The following is a 17,570-nucleotide window of genomic DNA, read 5'->3' on the forward strand; positions in this document are numbered from 1 at the left end:
TTAAGGGATTCTTATTTTTCTGAATGAGACATCTGTAGAGGTTCCTATTATGGAGCCACAAGTTTCCCAGACATCTCACACCTTCCTTCTCGGTTCATAGTACTCCCACCACACTCCTCTCCGTCCCTGTCTGTACCTCGTTTTTATTTGGCTGAATGTGGGACTTAGCTCCCTCTCCTTTGTGGCATGACAGCTGACTGTCATACGGGGTACATCTTCGAAGGTTACCACCCTAATCTGTCGCCAAGCCCAATGGCGGAAACTGCGCTAAACTGAATGAGGTTCCACCAGGAATCGTGCAAAATTCACTTTATCTCATGCAGTGCAACCTTTTTCTTTCCACTCACATACCACTTAAAGTAATCCCTGTGCCATCCCCCCCCCCCCCCCCCCCACTTCTCCATTACTTGGAGTTGCTTGTTTTTCTCTTTCTCAGTTCCGATGAATGGTTTCTATTTCTCCAGATGCTGATTGATTGGCCAAGTTCTTCCTGCATTTTTGTTTTTGGTGACTTGTATATGGATTAGAATAAATAGGTATCTGTCGCAGTTCCTAAAGGAAACTATACATTTCCAATAAACAACAGAATATCCAACAAGTCAGACAGGAGTTTAAAAATCGACACATAACAGCTGTAGATACAGATTTACCAGTTTTAGGTAAGATGTTTATTTCGTTTAATTAATTTCTTTTCAGATATAATGATTATAATGTTGGAAAAGGTGTCAATGTATGTTGTGATATTTAAAGAATAAACCTAAAATAATATAAATGTTTTTAAAAGCACAGTTCTTGTGATAATGGGTTGCATTTCTAAACATTGTATGTAGAATTTCCTAGAAGCAGGTATTAGTTTGCTTTGCAAAATTGAGACTAATTTTAATTCAAATGTAATTTAATTGTGCTTTGTGATGTTCGAGAACATTAAAACCGACAGTTAAAGTCAATGATACTGTATATAAGCGCTCGTTCTTTTTGTACCAGAAAGTCTAAGAATACCTCGCAGTCACCACCTTCATCCCATTCTCTTGCCAATCTATTCGACTGCAGAGATCATTGAGTTATAGCCAGTCCGCCCCATTTACACATCCGATTTTATCCTCCTGAGATATTCCCGGTAACTCCTCCCACCCAGATTTATCCATCAGAGACTATATATATATACACACTCAGCAATTTTCCCACACCTGCAGGTATTTGGGAGGAAATCAGAGCAGCCGAGTACAACACTCACACAGAACCCGGCTGGAAGACGCCAGAGTGGAGAGGTAGCAGCAAATGTGCTGTCCCATTTTATTCTTCCGACAAAAAATATATTCACAAAATAACTCGACCATAGAGAATGGTTGTGGAAAATGCAGCTTCTCTCCTCAGTACACAGCAAGACTCAATCGTCGCACTACCTAGTGCAAACCATCTGGCAGACTTGAAGCCTCTAAAATGAGGTAACTCCTGCCAATGTTAATTGCCTTCAATGCACAAAATCAGTTTCAGATCAAAGCACAGGCGTCTGGCCATCTTCCTGCCATGGATTTATGATCAAGGGTGACGACTGCTTATCACTCAGGCAATAGGTTTTCGACGAGCGAAGGACTCTGCCGTACTGGAGACCAAAGCTAAAGAATTTCATGTAATTCTATGTAGAATTATATGACAATAATGAAACCTTTACCTTTGCGTCGCCCGATCCGAGGGTCAAAATATCCGACGCCGATTCCTTTGAAATCATCTTAGACGAACAAACTATTGTTTTCATATCGGTACCGTTATATTTATTTCCTTTTGAATAAAGCTTCCAAAATTTTTTTAAAAACCCATCTCATTTGAGGAAAAAATATTTTTTTCTATCTTTATTTCGCATCGTTGATATTTGAATAATCAAACTGGAACTAAAACAGGAGGATTATTCCTTACAGTTAATCATTTACATTCCTTCCATGGTTACAGTGAATGTTCAAGATCCATTTACTAGTCCATCAGAAGCCTGATTTCACATACTTTCCCCATAAGGCTGCAAATACACCTTTCTGTCACTTTAGGCAAAATGTACTTTACATTTTACAATAACAGTTGAATTTATACCCTTAACATTTTTAGTTATTGAAACAAAAATGTAAAATGTTGTTTTTATGCGTTTTTATATGATAATGGTAAACACACTTTTTCAAAAACTTCAAAAGAACTGATCATCTCAGATGAGACAAACAGGAATTAATAGTTAGTGTCAACATCAACGAGTTTCCTGCTATTTGCCAATTTTATATTCCTATCCAAAACTTTATTGTATGTGACAGCAAGGATTTGCAACACTGTTTAAGGTGGTCTACCACTTATTCCAGGATTTCAACTATAAAAAACATGCCACCATCACCCTCCGTACCCATTACCAAACCCAATTCTGGATCCGATTTGCCAAACTACCTTGAACCTCTTGGGCACTAATCTTTTGGAACTTGTAAAAGGCCTTACAGTAGCCTAAGTAATCCGGATCAAACACATTTCCCAATGAACTGCATCGGCTTTTTGAAATGATGGATGCCCTCTACCAAAGCCCTCCCTATCCATATAGATTTAATCTTGTCTACCATTGACCATCCACCATTCCCCAGCAGAGCACATTTCCACTCATTCTGGCACTTCTCTTGAAAATCTCAGTTTTGACCCCAGTAATCTCCCATGGAACTTAACCTCAACAGGTTCAGGGATTTATCCACTTATAAGTCTGTACATATATTTAATACACCCTCTTAGAATTTTACTGTCTCCTCTCCCCCTTCACCTGGCATTAACCGACAATTTCTTCTCCTTAGTGAAGACAAAGGATATGTATTGATTTACGACCTATCTACAAATTCCACCTCAATGCACTCTTCTTTAGTTACTAATGGAGCCTAATCTTTCCCTCCTGGATACTTTCAAGTACTTTCATTAATGTTCTATATTCCTGATGGGCCTGTCCTGCTTTCAATACTTTGCTTTATCCACCTTTCGATATTCAAGGGTTCTTTGGTCTTGCTGTCCTTACCTTGCATCTGAACCCCGTTCCAATTTTGAATTACTCCCATGTGTCAGATGTCGACTTAACTGTGAGAAGCTGCTCCCAGTCCACGTAAAAGGTAAAGGCTCCAATACTCACATGATACTACATTTAAAATGTAACAGGCATGAAATTCTTTTCAGTAAGGCAGAGAGTCGCCACTTTGTCCAGCGCCCCTCACTTGGTCTTTTCCAGCGCCCCTTTGGTGGGACTTGTCACATGATGGACTCCTGATGTAGGGTCTCTAAACATGAACTGTCCCTTGTCCTCCACAGATGTTGCTTGACCCGCTGAATTCCGTCTTTTTTTTTGCTCCAGGTGTTAATATCTGCCGTCCACTGCGCCTCCAGATATTGAAACCGTCATATCCCCAATTTACTGTCAACTTTATTGCTTGTTTCAATTCGTTATATTTCTGCATTAGACATTTTGCTTGGTGTTTTGCGTTGCTTGGTGTGTTCAGTTTTATGGCCTCCAGACCCCACTGGGAGAAACACTGAACCAATTTTAAAGTCCTAATGCCACAGCAGCCCACAGCATCCAAACATTTTCCTTCTGAAAATTTATACGTGCACATCGACAGTGAAAAACAATAAAATCGTTCATTTTAAACTCTCTCAATGTAAGTGTAATTGTTATTTAATGTGCATGGGAATTCGCTTTTGTTCCACCTGTAGAATATAGAAGAGAAATGCTGGTGGAACTCAGTGGGGCTTCTTCCTTGAAGGACTCAGACCCGAGACGTTCTGTACTGAGTCCGGCTGAGTTCCTCCAGCATTTCTGTGTATTTTTACTACAGTGATAGCGCCTGCAGACTTTCATACTTCACAGTTTACAAACATGGTGCGAATGCCGACGCTCTGCATTAATCTTCGAATAGCAAGTGAGTTCAGATCAGCGCGGGAAGCAAATAGGCGGGCTTGGCTCCAACACTCCGGCCATGGATGAATTTGTGGAGACGGCCAGTGAACTTGACGAAGTTTCTGCCAAAGTTCACGCGGATGTCACGGTCCGTCTTTCTTGCAGGTCAGACTGCGGTCAGCTCTGGCTGAAAACACATCAAGCCTTGGGGGCCAAAAGAACTGTGTGTCCCCAGGTTTGGGGAGCCGTTTACTAACAATCCTCAGGAACCCCGGCATCAGACGTTATAGTAAAGGTTTGTGGGCTGAAAAACTTACCCACCAGGTCAGAGAGGAGCAAAGCCATACATCATGGAGATGAATTCAATAGGTTCACCTGCAACTAAAGGGTTCGGAGAATAAACATCATTTGTCATTAATACAATTTAAAAAACTTTTGTTTCTTGCTATATATTGCAAGAATCTCTATTAGCTTGGTAAAATTCAAATCCATTAAAAAAAATCACTCTGTGTCACCCCACCGAGGGAATAACTGCCTTAAGAGATTAAAAGTCGCTGTAACCCATAATTACGCCATCTGCTGGGACCAAACAAACAAATGACCATAACTGAATGAGCATAACACTGATTAATAAATAACAGGTCCATTCCGCTCACTGAAGAGAGCAGTCCTCTACCCCGCATGCGGAACAATGAAACTTCTGTATACCTTATTTTGAAGACAGCTTTGACTAACTAGAGTTGGCAGACGTTTATAAATTACGGTTTGAGAATCTGCAATTGAATCCTGGCGAACACGTTATCAATTGGTTTAAAATTGAAACATTTACGCATAAAATAGATGAGCAAGGTATAATTCCAAATAAATGGGGGGAAAAAAGTTCTTAAACATTTCGCCGAATGGAGCTTTGGAGTGGCCGCCGGAAATCATCTGGCACTCTGGTCAGTTTTATTAGGATAAGAATCCTACATATTAAATTTTTGGTTCATTATTGTGAAACGGGACATTCGTGTGTGGGGGATAATCATTTTGAAATCGACATTTTTTCAAGAGATATACTGAGCTGTGAAAACTCTTTCAAGGCTTCACTGAAACTGCACAAGTTTTTGTCTTCTTGCTGGCAGTCGTCCATTTATTTAACATTACACCTGACATTCAAATGGGTTTCGGACAGAGTCTTTTAATCGGCACTCACTATATTTATGTGTGAACATTCAGTGATTAATTCTACCGTTTCAGGTTAAATGAGCCTTTTGAAACATCCACTCAAAACTGCGAGTCATAACCGAAACGCAGCATTTACAGGTTTCGTGGCAGCACACGAACATATGAATTTTACTCAGCAGACGATGGTGAAGGAATTATCAAAAGAAAAAGAAATCTTTTCGCCCAGTGTACTGAGGTCGGTCGTCTGTTTCATTTTATTCCCGCTGCTCCCCGAGACATTGGAATTGACGCCCTTCAACACACACTTGCTACTGAATTGATTTCTCAATTGGCTCAAGATCTTAGTAAAATAAAGTGCACCTAACTAAGCCTCAAATATTTGCAAAGCACAATTTAATGCTCGTTTTCCTGGTTACAAATACCTGGAAACGACCAACCCGGTGTGGAATCGTGTATTGTTAAAACGAGATATAGGCCTGACGTCTCATTTTGAATGAACTTTCAGTCGTTTAAAGGGTTCGATTCTCTTTTCGGCTCTGGGCTCCCATATTTTTCTGGAGTTTGAACGAGGTGTGAACACACCCAGAGCTTCCCTATGGGCTTATTGTGGAAGGCTTATCAATCTGACGCCACCCCGACTGCTAAATATTCCTGAGTCGGATACACCTTTCACAAAAACTCAACAAGTGGTGATAACAGCCCCGTAAATACTAAAATATCCTGTAATGTGCTGTCTTCAATATTTTGATTTATACGTCGCTAATTTCCTTCTGTTTCGACAAAAATAAAAGCCCAGCAATTTCACAAACTTCTCGACGAATGTGTGGCAATTTAAATAAAACAGGTCACACCACCCCGCACACTCGGGCGCTCAGGTCTGTCCACAACACCTTCTCTCCAATTATTAGATTTGCCGAACAATGAAGTAGAACACTCCTTTGTTGTATTTCACCACGGGTGGAATCGTTGTTTAGAAATGTATAACTAGTGGGTGTAACTAAAGGATTAACAATAATGGACGTTTAGTAAAACGCTGGCATCTGCCGCTCACATTCAACGACTCTCGTCATCTCACAGAAACGGAACCCTGCCCGACAATTAGCAACTGAATAGCATTGAAAGTCTTGTTAACCTCCTTCCCCATCAGTGGTGCAGGTAGTTGTAGTCATTGTTCGTAACTCTGCACATAACTAGAATTTGCATTGCAATGCTCGGAATGCGATGGCAATGTTAGGAGTGATCAACAGTGCCTAGTGATCGAGACTTGAACTTCAGAACCCTGTCTGACCGTGCCATTCTAGATATATCTGACAGCTAAAAGTCTTAGCCCTTCTTTCCCTACAACGCAACGCTGACAGATCCCAAGTAACGAAGCGGCCACGATATTACCCAATGTCTTCGGATAAAATCCCATCACAGTAGACGAGTTACGACATTTGCCCAATTGTATTTTGGCACTCGATCGTCCAAACAATTCATTTCTTCGCTACCCGGTAGGAGAAATACCTGTTCAAAGGTTACCAGGGGAATGTTGATCAAATGAAGTCATTTTATCCAAGATGTAAACTTTAATCTTAAATATACAAGTGCAAAAGCAGTATGGCTTGCTTTACATTACTATGGTTCAGTATACATTGGTAGACGTAGCCATTACTATTTTTAGCCCCTTGGGATGATAAAGGTGTAGAGGGGCTTCTAAAGACTTCTACTCCTGACACGGAGTGTCCAGGGGTGGAAGAATCCTAGACTGCAGTCATGCCACATAAAGCCTTTGGGTTGGCTGCACCAAGATTTAGTGCATCTCCCAGCACTCGCTCTTGGAGCCTGAAAATGTGTCAGTCAGAAGCATTCCCGCACGGAAGTTATACCCGGAAGACCAACACGCTTCGGGCAACCCAAAGAGCATCTTTCATAGAGTTGGTGATCTTCCAGCAGCACCTGATGTGTACACTCCTGGGATCTAGCAATAGACCAGAGTCTTCTGTTATGGAGCTGCTCAGAATGAACTGATGAGGCATCTTGCATCCATCTCAGGTATTCTTGGGATGTACAAAGTCCACAAAAAGGTGGGCGACCACCTATCTCATCCTCATTCACCTGGGCAATGTGCCTTGGGACTGAGATATCAATCAGACAGGGAAGATCTGAAGGGGAACCGCCAGCCTAGTGAGGTCTGGAGCTTATTGATGAGTCTTGACGATGAGGATGATGTGAGATGATATGGGCCATCTACTCAAGGAACCACACCGCAAGATCCATCGGGCATTTGTCCAACAGTGCCTGCAGGACTTTTGATTCAAGCAGTTTCCCTGAAACAATTTTTTTTTCTCAGAAACTGGAACATTGCTGTTCAAAGAGGGCAGACCTAACCTCAAAACCTGGGACAAGTAGATCCTCGGCCCTGAGGGAGACCTGGAGCTTTGTGGTAAAAACACAAAATGCTGGAGAAGCTCAACAGGTCAAACAGTCTCCTTTATAGAACAAAGATAAAGATACAGAACCAACGTTTCTGACTTGAGCCCTCATCAAGATATCTTAATTATGTTGGTTCTGCATCTTTATCTTTGCTTTCCAAGTACACGGTTTGCTTTCCTGTTTCTCCAGCATTGTGCTTTTACCTGTCAAAGTTGGAAGTTTTAGAAAGCGGAGATACACATTTCAATAAGACCCGGGAGATACTGTAACTTTATTTGGACTGTAATTGGAGAAAATAACCTCAAATGCTGAAAATGAGAAACAAATACAGAAACTGCTGGAAACACTTAGAAATATCAAACAGTGGGAAATAGTCAAAATGTCCCAGCATTTTCTGGTTTGTATCTCACCTACCCTGCGTGGAAAAAGCCTGCCTACCCAATGGCTGTCTCTACCCCATATAATTTTAAATACCTTTATCATATCAGTATTCATTTCCATCGGTCTGTTACAAATGCTTCCACAATGAATTATGCTTTTGATGTGTCCTGCCTGTTGTCAGATTGACAGAGGAAAATCGCAAGATTAGAATGTCTGCTTTTTTGGGAGGGGGAAGAAAAGCAAAGGAGCTTGAAGACCTTCAGGCACTTCACAGGCAATGGGCTAAACTTTCCAGCTGTCATTTCATTTTCCTATTTGGATTGCATCTTGTTTACTTGCGCAACCAGTAATCTTTCTACAACCTCAGATTCATTGGAGTTGCGGGGTCAGTGTCCCAGATGGACGTTTAAAAACAATGCTTTGTTACATTTTATTGGGAGTCGATCGTAATATTGGAGGGACTGTACACGCTGTTTGAGATTAAATTTTAAAACATTCAGATTCAGACGAAATGCAGCAGTTCACCGACGGGGCAGCGAATTTGTACTTTTCTCGTACATATCGATCATTTCTAGATTCCTTCCACAGCAACTCCAGACTTACATTCTGATTTGTACGCGCGGGGAGTTATAGCTGCTGTAAACGTACCTATAAACTGTGGGTGGCGGCGGCCACTGTTTACTTTCTGATATAACTTTACTTTTCCATTGCTCTGCCTGGCTGACCGGAGTTTGAACCTAGAACGAGGATGGGATCATAATTTTAGGAATTCACATCTGAATGACGATGTAGTTATTTCTCACAGTTACCCAAAGGCGCGGTTTAATCTGCAGTCGGGGGTGAACGCTAGGCCAGGCTGCTTTTTAAACAACAGCCACTCAACCCCTACGCCACGTCAAAGCGAAACTTGGCTCCACGACAATGACATAATTAATCTTTACATAAGCTCCTTCCAATTGGAGGGCGGGAAGCAGCCCATCCAGAGCAAACTTCGCGCTAGGCAATTTATTATAAAATACCAAAGGCTTAACCTTCATTCTGAATGATCACAACACGGAATTCTCACAGCGATGAGCGAACCGAAGTGAAGACCAATTCCTTTTAACAGCCATTCAAGGTTCCATAGCGACGAGCATCTTTCAGCTCCAGTAAATTTCTTGCCTGGCCCTTTACTATCTTAAATTTCAAGAGAGACCTTTTGTTCTCGTACCTTTAATGTATGAGATTATCGCTCAGCATTGCAACACCCAGATCCATGAGACAAGTTTAAATGTAATACGCGCTGTAAATTAAACGTATTCCACCCATATCATGACTCAGTTGGATACAAGTACCATGAATTTATCAGCGGGGTAAATGTGAATCTGATTGATGGGTTGATTATCAATGTGGCCAAAGGGACCACGATACTTAATACCTCTAGTCTCTGGCCTCTAATTTCTGAGGTAATAAGGATCTCTCCTGCCTTCTCAATGACCAGAACTCCTTGCATAGAATTTTACTAAGAGCGCGATCACAGAGCCCAGGTGATCAAACCTCACGCTAACCGATCTCCTTCACTTCTGGTTAACAATGGGTTAAAGATTTTTGAGAAGCGTCATTAAACCAGGCGGAGTCAGAGGGAATGGGCACCAACTACACAATTAAAGATGAACTTTGTGTGAACTAATTGAACTGACCAAGGTAAAGGGGCTGAGACCTGGAGTGGTTATAAAGAGGCTTGAACCTGGAGTGGCAGCAACATTTACCATTCCCTCATTCTTAGAATCACATCACGAGAAGGGTGAGGGAGTCCCGAGGGGAGAGTTGAGAGGTCCCGTTGTTGTTAAGATGGTCATGTTTACACTCTGCGCCACTTTCTTGTGCACTTCCGTGCTCCCGCTGTCGCTTTTTCTCGCAGCGGTAAAACTCTGGGAAATTTACTGCATAAGTGGAAGGGACCGCAGCTGTGCAAGCCCCTTACCTCCGGGGTCAATGGGGCTGCCCTTCCTGGGAGAGACTCTCCAGTTGGTCCTGCAGGTGAGAGGTTCCGCTTGTATTCGAGAGAAAAACAACGCGTCCGCGTCCTCAGATTCAGGACTTCTAAGAGGACGCCAGAACAAGATGCTAAACTCGGCATTAAGAATAGAAGGCATTTTTAAAACGTTTTGAGATCATGAAGAACAGGTTGCGAACTTGCAAGTGAAAGCAGACAGGCGGTGCTCAGTTCAGCCGACGACTTAACAGTAACTTGAACTAAATTGCATTCCAGTGTCGTCATTAATACAAGAATTTACAGCAAGCGTCGCTGTGTAAATAAAGAAACCCAGCAAGTTGGCTGGTTTGTTATGGAGATTCATTTCTCAATTGATTTGGTTTGTTTCGGGTATCGGTATGTAAGACATATTTATTGTTTATCTGCAAGAGTTAAGCCGCAGCCTCTTAACATGATCCCGCAAAAGAGGTACCTATAACCCACGCCGTGTATTCGTTTGCAGAGATACAAATTCCTTAAGATGAAAGTACGAAAGTATGGCCAGATCTACAAGACTCATCTTTTCGGGAGCCCCACGGTGCGCATCATGGGGGCTGAAAATGTGAAACAAATTCTACTGGGGGAGCACAAACTCGTATCGGTGCAATGGCCCGCTTCCGTGAGGACGATCCTGGGAGCCGGCTGCCTGTCCAGCCTCCACGATTCCCAACACAAGCAGAGGAAAAGAGTAAGGGCATAGTTCCGCATCCGGACCCATTCATTATTGTCGATGTTTTGTGTCTAAATTCGCACAGGAAGGTTTGGCACCATTTACGTAAGGAATGGCCAAATACAGGCATGCTGGCATTCATGTAATAGAAACTGTTGGTATTTCCAGTGGTGTAGAGGAGGGGAAGATGTTGTAGACCTTTTGGTAATTTGCTGAGATGTTCTTTCGGACGTTAATAGGTGATTTTGAAAGCGTTCTCCAGAGAAGCCTTGAAAAACTACATGCCCGTGATGGTGGAGGAGATCCGTGCCGGTCTGGGGCGCTGGTTGGAGAGCGGCTCCTGTGTCCTGGTTTACCCCGAGGTGAAGCGCCTCATGTTCGGGATTGCCACCCGGATCTTACTCGGATTCGAACCAAGCCAGACCAACCCGCGCACACAGCAGCAGCTGATCGAAGCCTTTGAGGAAATGATTCGCAATCTCTTCTCATTGCCCATCGACGTGCCCTTCAGCGGCTTATACCGGGTAAGATGCGCCAAGAGGGCAGTGCCGGGTGGGTCAGTGGGAGAGCTCGCAACTTTTAAATCAAGCTGTTAATGCCGACTTTGTTATCTGATGATAGGGGCTGAAGGCGAGGAATGTGATCCATGCAAAAATCGAAGAAAATATACGGAAAAAGGTAGCAAGACGAGAGGCCGCGGGTCAGTTCAAGGATGCGCTGCAGCTTCTGATAGAGCACTCGGAAGAGAGCGACCAGCCCCTGCGGTTGCAGGTAAAGTTACAAAGAGCTGCCAGAACAAATCCCGAAGGGCGCTCCTCACCTCTCCCCTCTTTCCCCCCCCCGGTCTCAGTCCCCAGCAGCTTCACCGCAACAGCCGCTCAGGAGGGCACTGCCCCAGGACGGCGAGAAGACGCATCCTCACACCTCCGCATCGGCTGCCTTCCCGCAGCTCACCTCCCCGTGGGTCACTTCAGCCCGAGCTCTCGCTGCCGGCATATCGAGCAGGACCAAGTGGCCCGGACCCGTCCGTCCAGACCCAGATCTCCACGGTGCTGCCCGATGACAGCGCTTCCCTGCATCCGACCCACGAGGATAGTCGCTCACAGAAAGCTGACCCATCCCATCGACCTACCCCCACATTGACATTAAACAACTCGCAGAAAAAAAATCCCCGAAATATCTTTCTGCTTGACTGGCAAGTGGTTCCAGCATTTTATTCTGCCAGAACAACACTCCCCCCCAGATCCTCAGCCCGACACGTTTCTAATGCAGAAACTTTCCGGCAGAGTTATCCCGTACACAACACCTTGATAAACAATGGTGACACGTTTTCCTCCCCGGAAAACTTCCAAACGAAGATTCTCGGCTCCCTTGGTCGGGTGGCAAACGCACAAGGTCCCAGGTCAAGCCCGGAAATCGGCCGAAGAGGTGCGGTTCACATCCGATTTCCAACGCTGACAATTGCATCAGGTCACCCTCACGAAGTAGCGTTGGTCCGAATGGAGATGCTGCTAATCTTGCTAATGTCCCCTCCCCCCCTTTGTGGTTTCTCGGAAGGAGCTGAAGGAATCTGCCACCGAGCTCCTGTTTGGGGGACACGAGACCACAGCGAGCACGGCCACCTCGCTCGTTACTTTCCTGGCCCTGCACCCCGAGGTGGTTGGAAAAGTCAGGCGGGAACTGCAGGAGCAGGTAAGGCATCAGCGCTCACAGATCCCCTCGGCTGGTGGTGCAGACGGCAATCTCCCTCCTCCTGTGCTTGCAAATTCAGTCTTTTGTTTTTAAATGCGGCTTCTCACTGTGGGATTTGCAGGGATTATTGAGCCACGATGTGAAGGAGAACCCACAAGTCACCATGGAAGCCCTTGAACAACTTAAATACACCGGAAGCGTCATCAAAGAAACTCTGCGACTGAGTCCCCCGGTCCCCGGAGGGTTCCGCGTGGCCCTAAAGACCTTCGTGTTAAACGTAAGCAGATTCCGGCAAAAAGAAGTGTGTCGATTTTGAAACAACTTGCCCAAAGAAAATGCAGACAGTCAATTCTGGGGGGGGGGGGTTTAAACATGCGATTTTTTAAAAAACGCATCCATAATATTCAATTTAATTCAAGTACATTGAAATGAATATCACTTTACATATATAAACAGAGGATCAAGAAAATAGAGGGAGTGGCATAGATAAGATATGCTATGCTCCAAGGCAGTGTAGAGGGTTGGTTGAATGACCTACTCCTGCTTCTGGTCTTTATATATGATTAGGAAGCAATCCTTGCAATTACCGTATATACTCGTGTAATCGTCGAAATTATTGGACAGCTTTTATGGGCCAAAAAAGGAAAGGGGGCGTCGACTTTTACATGGGTTCAACTTTTGACCCGGTGAAGTTTCTGTGATGGCCAGACTTGGTGGTGAGTCTCCAGCCGGGGCACTGAGAGCTCGGATGGGTGGTAGGATGGGACGAGGATCTGTGGTTGGGAGTTCGGACAGGTGGGGTGGCTGGGAGTTCAAGTGGGCAGTTGGCCAGGATGAGGATCTGCAGCCGGGGTGTCAGGAGCTCCGGTGGGCAGAGGGGAGGGCAAGGGTCAGCGCAGGGCATCAGGGGCATTGGGAGCTCCGGTCCGGTATGAGGGTGGCTGGGGCTAAGGACTACTGATGGGGTTTTAGGAGCTCCAATGGGCAGGTGGTCGGAGCCAAACACGGGTGGGTGGGGGGATTGACCATTACACGGTATCAACGATTACATGAGTATTTCTCTTTGGCTTGGCTTCGCGGACGAAGATTTATGGAGGGGGTAAATGTCCACGTCAGCTGCAGGCTCGTTTGTGGCTGACAAGTCCGACGCGGGACGGTATAGACAGTAATCAAGTCTACGAAAAGATTTTTCCCATGAAAATCTCAAATTACACGAGAGATATAATGAACAGAAAATTGTTGGCAATAACTGGTCAGGTGGCAACAAGAAATATTGCTATGTTGAGGGTGCCTAATGGAATAGCAAATGAAAGAGGAGAAAAGGTTAAGACACAATAAGGAACAATGACAGAGCACAAAATATATCTGGCTCAGGAAGCTAGAGAATCATACAGAAATGGTTGAGCTTCATAAATATTTACAAAAATTCACTGAAATCAAAATTCTGAACATGCACAACTGTTGTGTGAAATAAAAATAATGTCATTCAGAGACTAGAGGTTACATTACTTGGCAGGGAGGAATCACTGACTCAAAGGAATACTGGTTTGCACTTAGTTCTCCTCGAGTTTACAAATTTACCATTAATGCCTGCAAATTCTTTATTTTAACCTATTTAGATTTAAAGTATGTAATGGAACATTGTTGTTGTTGTAAATTAAGTACACATTGAGAGTGATACCATGGATAATTTACAGTGAATAGATAGATTCTACCAAAATGTAGAATCTGAAGTTTCTACTTTGAACAGTTTGCGGCTCCAGTGGCAAGGCCGAGCTACTGAGAATACCTGGACAATATTTCTGATTTCAGAGATTTTGTACCAATGACGTTTTGAGTTGTGAACCAGTAAGATGCATAACAATATCCATCCCATCACCAGATGAAAGTCATACTCATTTGACAAGTTCCATATTTTAAAGGAATAAGTTTATGCAATAATGACATAAAAATTTAATTTGCAGGGATATCAGATACCAAAAGGCTGGAATGTTATTTATAGCATCTGTGACACTCATGATGTTGCAACCAACTTCTCAAACAAGGATGAATTTAATCCTGATCGTTTCATGGAGGGCTGTCCAGAAAAAGATGCATGCAGATTTAGCTATATCCCATTCGGTGGAGGCTCAAGGAGTTGTGTAGGGAAAGAGTTCGCCAAGATCCTCCTCAAAATCTTCACAGTGGAACTTGTCAGAGCTTGCGATTGGCAACTTTTAAATGGGCCTCCTGCAATGAAGACCAATCCCACCATATACCCGGTGGATAATCTGCCGACAAAATTTACACCTTTCCCATACAAAATATGATCTATTAACAAGCAAGAACTCTGCTAATACATGATCAGATGATGGAGTAGTGTTCCATTCATGTCATCAATATGTATTCAGGTGGAGTAATAACCTTTAGATTGTCATCTGGTGGGTTCATAAATGTGGCAGAAGCTTTAATCTATTTTCTATAATATTGTTTTGTCTGTTATGAAAGTCAAACTATTTCCTTTAGAATGTTCTTTGTCTATATGGCACACTGGTGAAGTCAGACTCTTTATTAATTGTGTATATAAGCTGTTTCACACTACTTGTAATATTCTCTATTCACTGCTTTTAGATTTTGAATTATTTAAATGCTTTGTATCTTTGTTATGTGATTGCTAATTTATGTAAAAGTCTTGGCATGTAAATATTGTAACTTAATCTGCCTGGCATGCATTGCAAGAACATGTCAAGCACTGAGCTATGTATCAAGAGGAAGGCCTGCAGAGAGGAATTTTTAACAAAGCTATACAGTACGTAATAAAAAGGACATGAACCATAGAGCTGATGAAATGATTTATAAGCAAACCAATAGTGAATACAGAAAGCACGTTTTGATTAATTACACTTCAGTCTGCATTCAAATGACACATTTGGTCCAAATTCTTAAGCAACACGTGAACAAATGCATGAACCATCGAGTTTTTGCTGAGTACAAGAGTTCTACACTTTATAAAATCAATGGAATATCAACCAATTTCTTCCATTCCTCCAGAGACACATGCACACCAAATGGAAGCATTTGCAGTCTTAAATGAAGTTCTACTTTATAAAATAATATTCTATAGAAATCCCATAAATCTGCACATTTAAAACTTGTAACAGATTAGCAAGCCAGCCACCTTGAATAGCCATTGTTTTCTAACACTTCATCTCAGTTCATCATTCAGAAATCAACCCTGGTATTTCATAACTAGAGAGGCACCTGCTAAACAAACATTCAATTGTAGAAAAGCTGGGATTAAACCAGCAGGATCCTGGTCATCAGGGTCAGCGCATTAACATGGAATCACTGATAAATGGCCCAGTCATGACCCCATGAACCTTGGCTAACCTTGGTAAATGTAGATCTTGTCGCCTTCCTAACCTCAGTTCATTTCTATTCTTAAGGCCACGAAGTTGTAGACATGAAATGAATGTTCACGGACTAGCTATTCAACAGAATTGCTGTTGCAGGAGGACCAGCCAATTCTACCTCCTTAGATGGGATTCACAATTCGCATGGATAGGTAGTTCTGTGGGAGATAAAATAATTTTTTCAATAAAAGTGTTTTTCAGAGAGGTACTGCTTCAATTCCACTTAATATTTGTCAAAGGCAACTTCCACAATTTCCAGCCTATCTGTAGTCATCAGTTAATCCAACAGGTTTAAATAAGAATCTCATCCAAGACCTGGGTCACAAATTGTGCATCTGAACAAGATCATCTATAAATCATTATCCAACACAGTCTTTGTGGAAATTTTTTTCCCCCCAAAAATGCATGATCAATAGAAATGATTGACATACATTTACTTACAATAAATAAAGAGTCTGGAGTCAGTTTTATTCATTGTGATGACCAACAACAAATAAATGTACTAGGCAACTCTGTCTACTTACCTGCACAATACCTTTATCTGCAGTACACATATACTAAATATGCATTTATACACCACTAGTTTTTCTAAATGGTTCATGGTTATCCTTGCAGCAGAGAAAATGGGACAATGATTACTTGCTAAGTGCTCTAAACCCTCTGTATTTGAGTTTCATTGAGATTTAAATAGGATTTTAAATTTTAATATGATTTTTCATGTAAAGGTTTAATTCAACAGATCAGGTACTGAATAAAGATTGAAAAAAAAAACCTGCATCTCCTCAGGGAATCGCCTCTCCATGCTGCATTGCCAAGCATTTGCTACTACACAAGCCTCAGAATTTATTCCACCATGCACATTTTTACTTCCTTGTTCATCTGCCCTCCCAAGGATACTGCAATTGTTCACTTAATTCCTCCCCATCAACAACCAGGACTAAACACTAATGCTAAACAGGCTTCTCTCTGCATCTTACTTGAATCGAATATTCACAGTTCTTTATCCCCATCAACCTTTTAAAATGGTGGCTTACCCGCTGTTCAGCTCAATAGAATTGCTTAGTCGGCTCTACTCCTAGTGTAGCCCAATAATCTCTCAAACTTGCTTTCCTTCCCATTCTCTTCATGCTTCTCAACATCCTCAAGTTGATCTTCAGTGCCAGCATAATTTCAAAGGAAACGTATTCCATGTGTGCAAAGGTAGTATCCAAAGTCAATGCAGAATCCCCTAGCACCACCACAGTATTGTGCGGCCACTTGTTTGTTCTCCAATTTCTAGAGCTATATAATAATTTCCTTTAGCAAAAAATACCAAAAGCCATTGCTTTGAGTCTCCACAATAAATTACCCAGCTTCACTACAATTTTTATCCTCTTCCCAGGCATGTCAACTTGAATGACACTACCCAATTTTTCTACATCTGTGTTCACTGCAAGCACCTGTCTGCATCCAAATCTCAACAGTACATCCATGCCTTTGATCGATTTAGACATTAACCAAACCTTCACTTTCTCCGTAGCCATCATTCCAATGGTCACCAGACTGGCCACGTATCTATTTTTGGCAACTTTGAATAAACCATCTTCCAATCCTAAACTGAGTTCCACTCACCCATCATTCTTGTGCCCACTGACCCACATGACTCCCGATCTGCCAACACCTCAAAATTAAAATTCTTATCCTGGAGTTCAAATCCCAACAAAGCCCTAATTTCAGGGAGCAAAGTTATAAATCAAATCTCCTTCAAAATCTGACCTCTTGTGCATTGCAAAATTCTCTCTCACCCTCACTAACAGCTATTTCTCTGTTCCTATTGTCACACCACATTACATTTATTAACTGGTTTCTTGGGAGTCGAGGGATGCAGCAAAGGATATTGATGAAAAAAGTAGCATTTGATAAATGATGCAGCCTATGGCAATACATAAAATAAGACAAACA

General features: G+C 42.6%; 2 protein-coding genes across 3 annotated transcripts in view; one reads left to right on the plus strand and one right to left on the minus strand.

The window, feature by feature from the left end:
- The first annotated feature begins 9,527 nt into the window (after positions 1-9,527).
- Positions 9,528-16,226, plus strand: cyp26a1 (cytochrome P450, family 26, subfamily A, polypeptide 1). 2 transcript variants are annotated; one of them, XM_069900545.1, is made up of 7 exons: positions 9,529-9,880; positions 10,339-10,563; positions 10,785-11,069; positions 11,167-11,316; positions 12,103-12,237; positions 12,359-12,514; positions 14,202-16,225. In XM_069900545.1, the coding sequence occupies exons 1-7, from the start codon at positions 9,692-9,694 to the stop codon at positions 14,544-14,546; spliced, it is 1,485 nt and encodes a 494-aa protein (XP_069756646.1). In that variant the 5' UTR covers positions 9,529-9,691; the 3' UTR covers positions 14,547-16,225. The 2 variants fall into 2 exon arrangements, with proteins under 2 accessions (XP_069756647.1, XP_069756646.1); XM_069900546.1 differs by lacking the exon at positions 10,339-10,563 and having other exon boundaries at positions 9,528-9,880; positions 14,202-16,226.
- LOC138744412 (myoferlin-like) overlaps positions 15,052-17,570 on the minus strand; it is a 249,348-nt gene continuing 246,829 nt past the window's right edge. The window contains exon 54 of the mRNA XM_069900547.1: positions 15,052-15,787. Coding sequence (XP_069756648.1) covers positions 15,752-15,787 — 36 coding nt within the window. The 3' untranslated portion in view covers positions 15,052-15,751. The remainder of the gene's footprint in view (positions 15,788-17,570) is intronic.

The sequence above is a fragment of the Narcine bancroftii genome, chromosome 10, assembly GCF_036971445.1.
Source record: "Narcine bancroftii isolate sNarBan1 chromosome 10, sNarBan1.hap1, whole genome shotgun sequence".
Lineage (NCBI taxonomy): Eukaryota > Metazoa > Chordata > Chondrichthyes > Torpediniformes > Narcinidae > Narcine > Narcine bancroftii.

Coding starts and splice junctions, on each gene's coding strand:
- cyp26a1 (XM_069900545.1), top strand. CDS start 9,692: ATGGTCATGTTTACACTCTGCGCCACTTTCTTGTGCACTTCCGTGCTC. Junction 9,881..10,338: donor CTCTCCAGTTGGTCCTGCAG/GTGAGAGGTTCC, acceptor ATTCGTTTGCAG/AGATACAAATTCCTTAAGAT. Junction 11,317..12,102: donor ACCAGCCCCTGCGGTTGCAG/GTAAAGTTACAA, acceptor GTTTCTCGGAAG/GAGCTGAAGGAATCTGCCAC.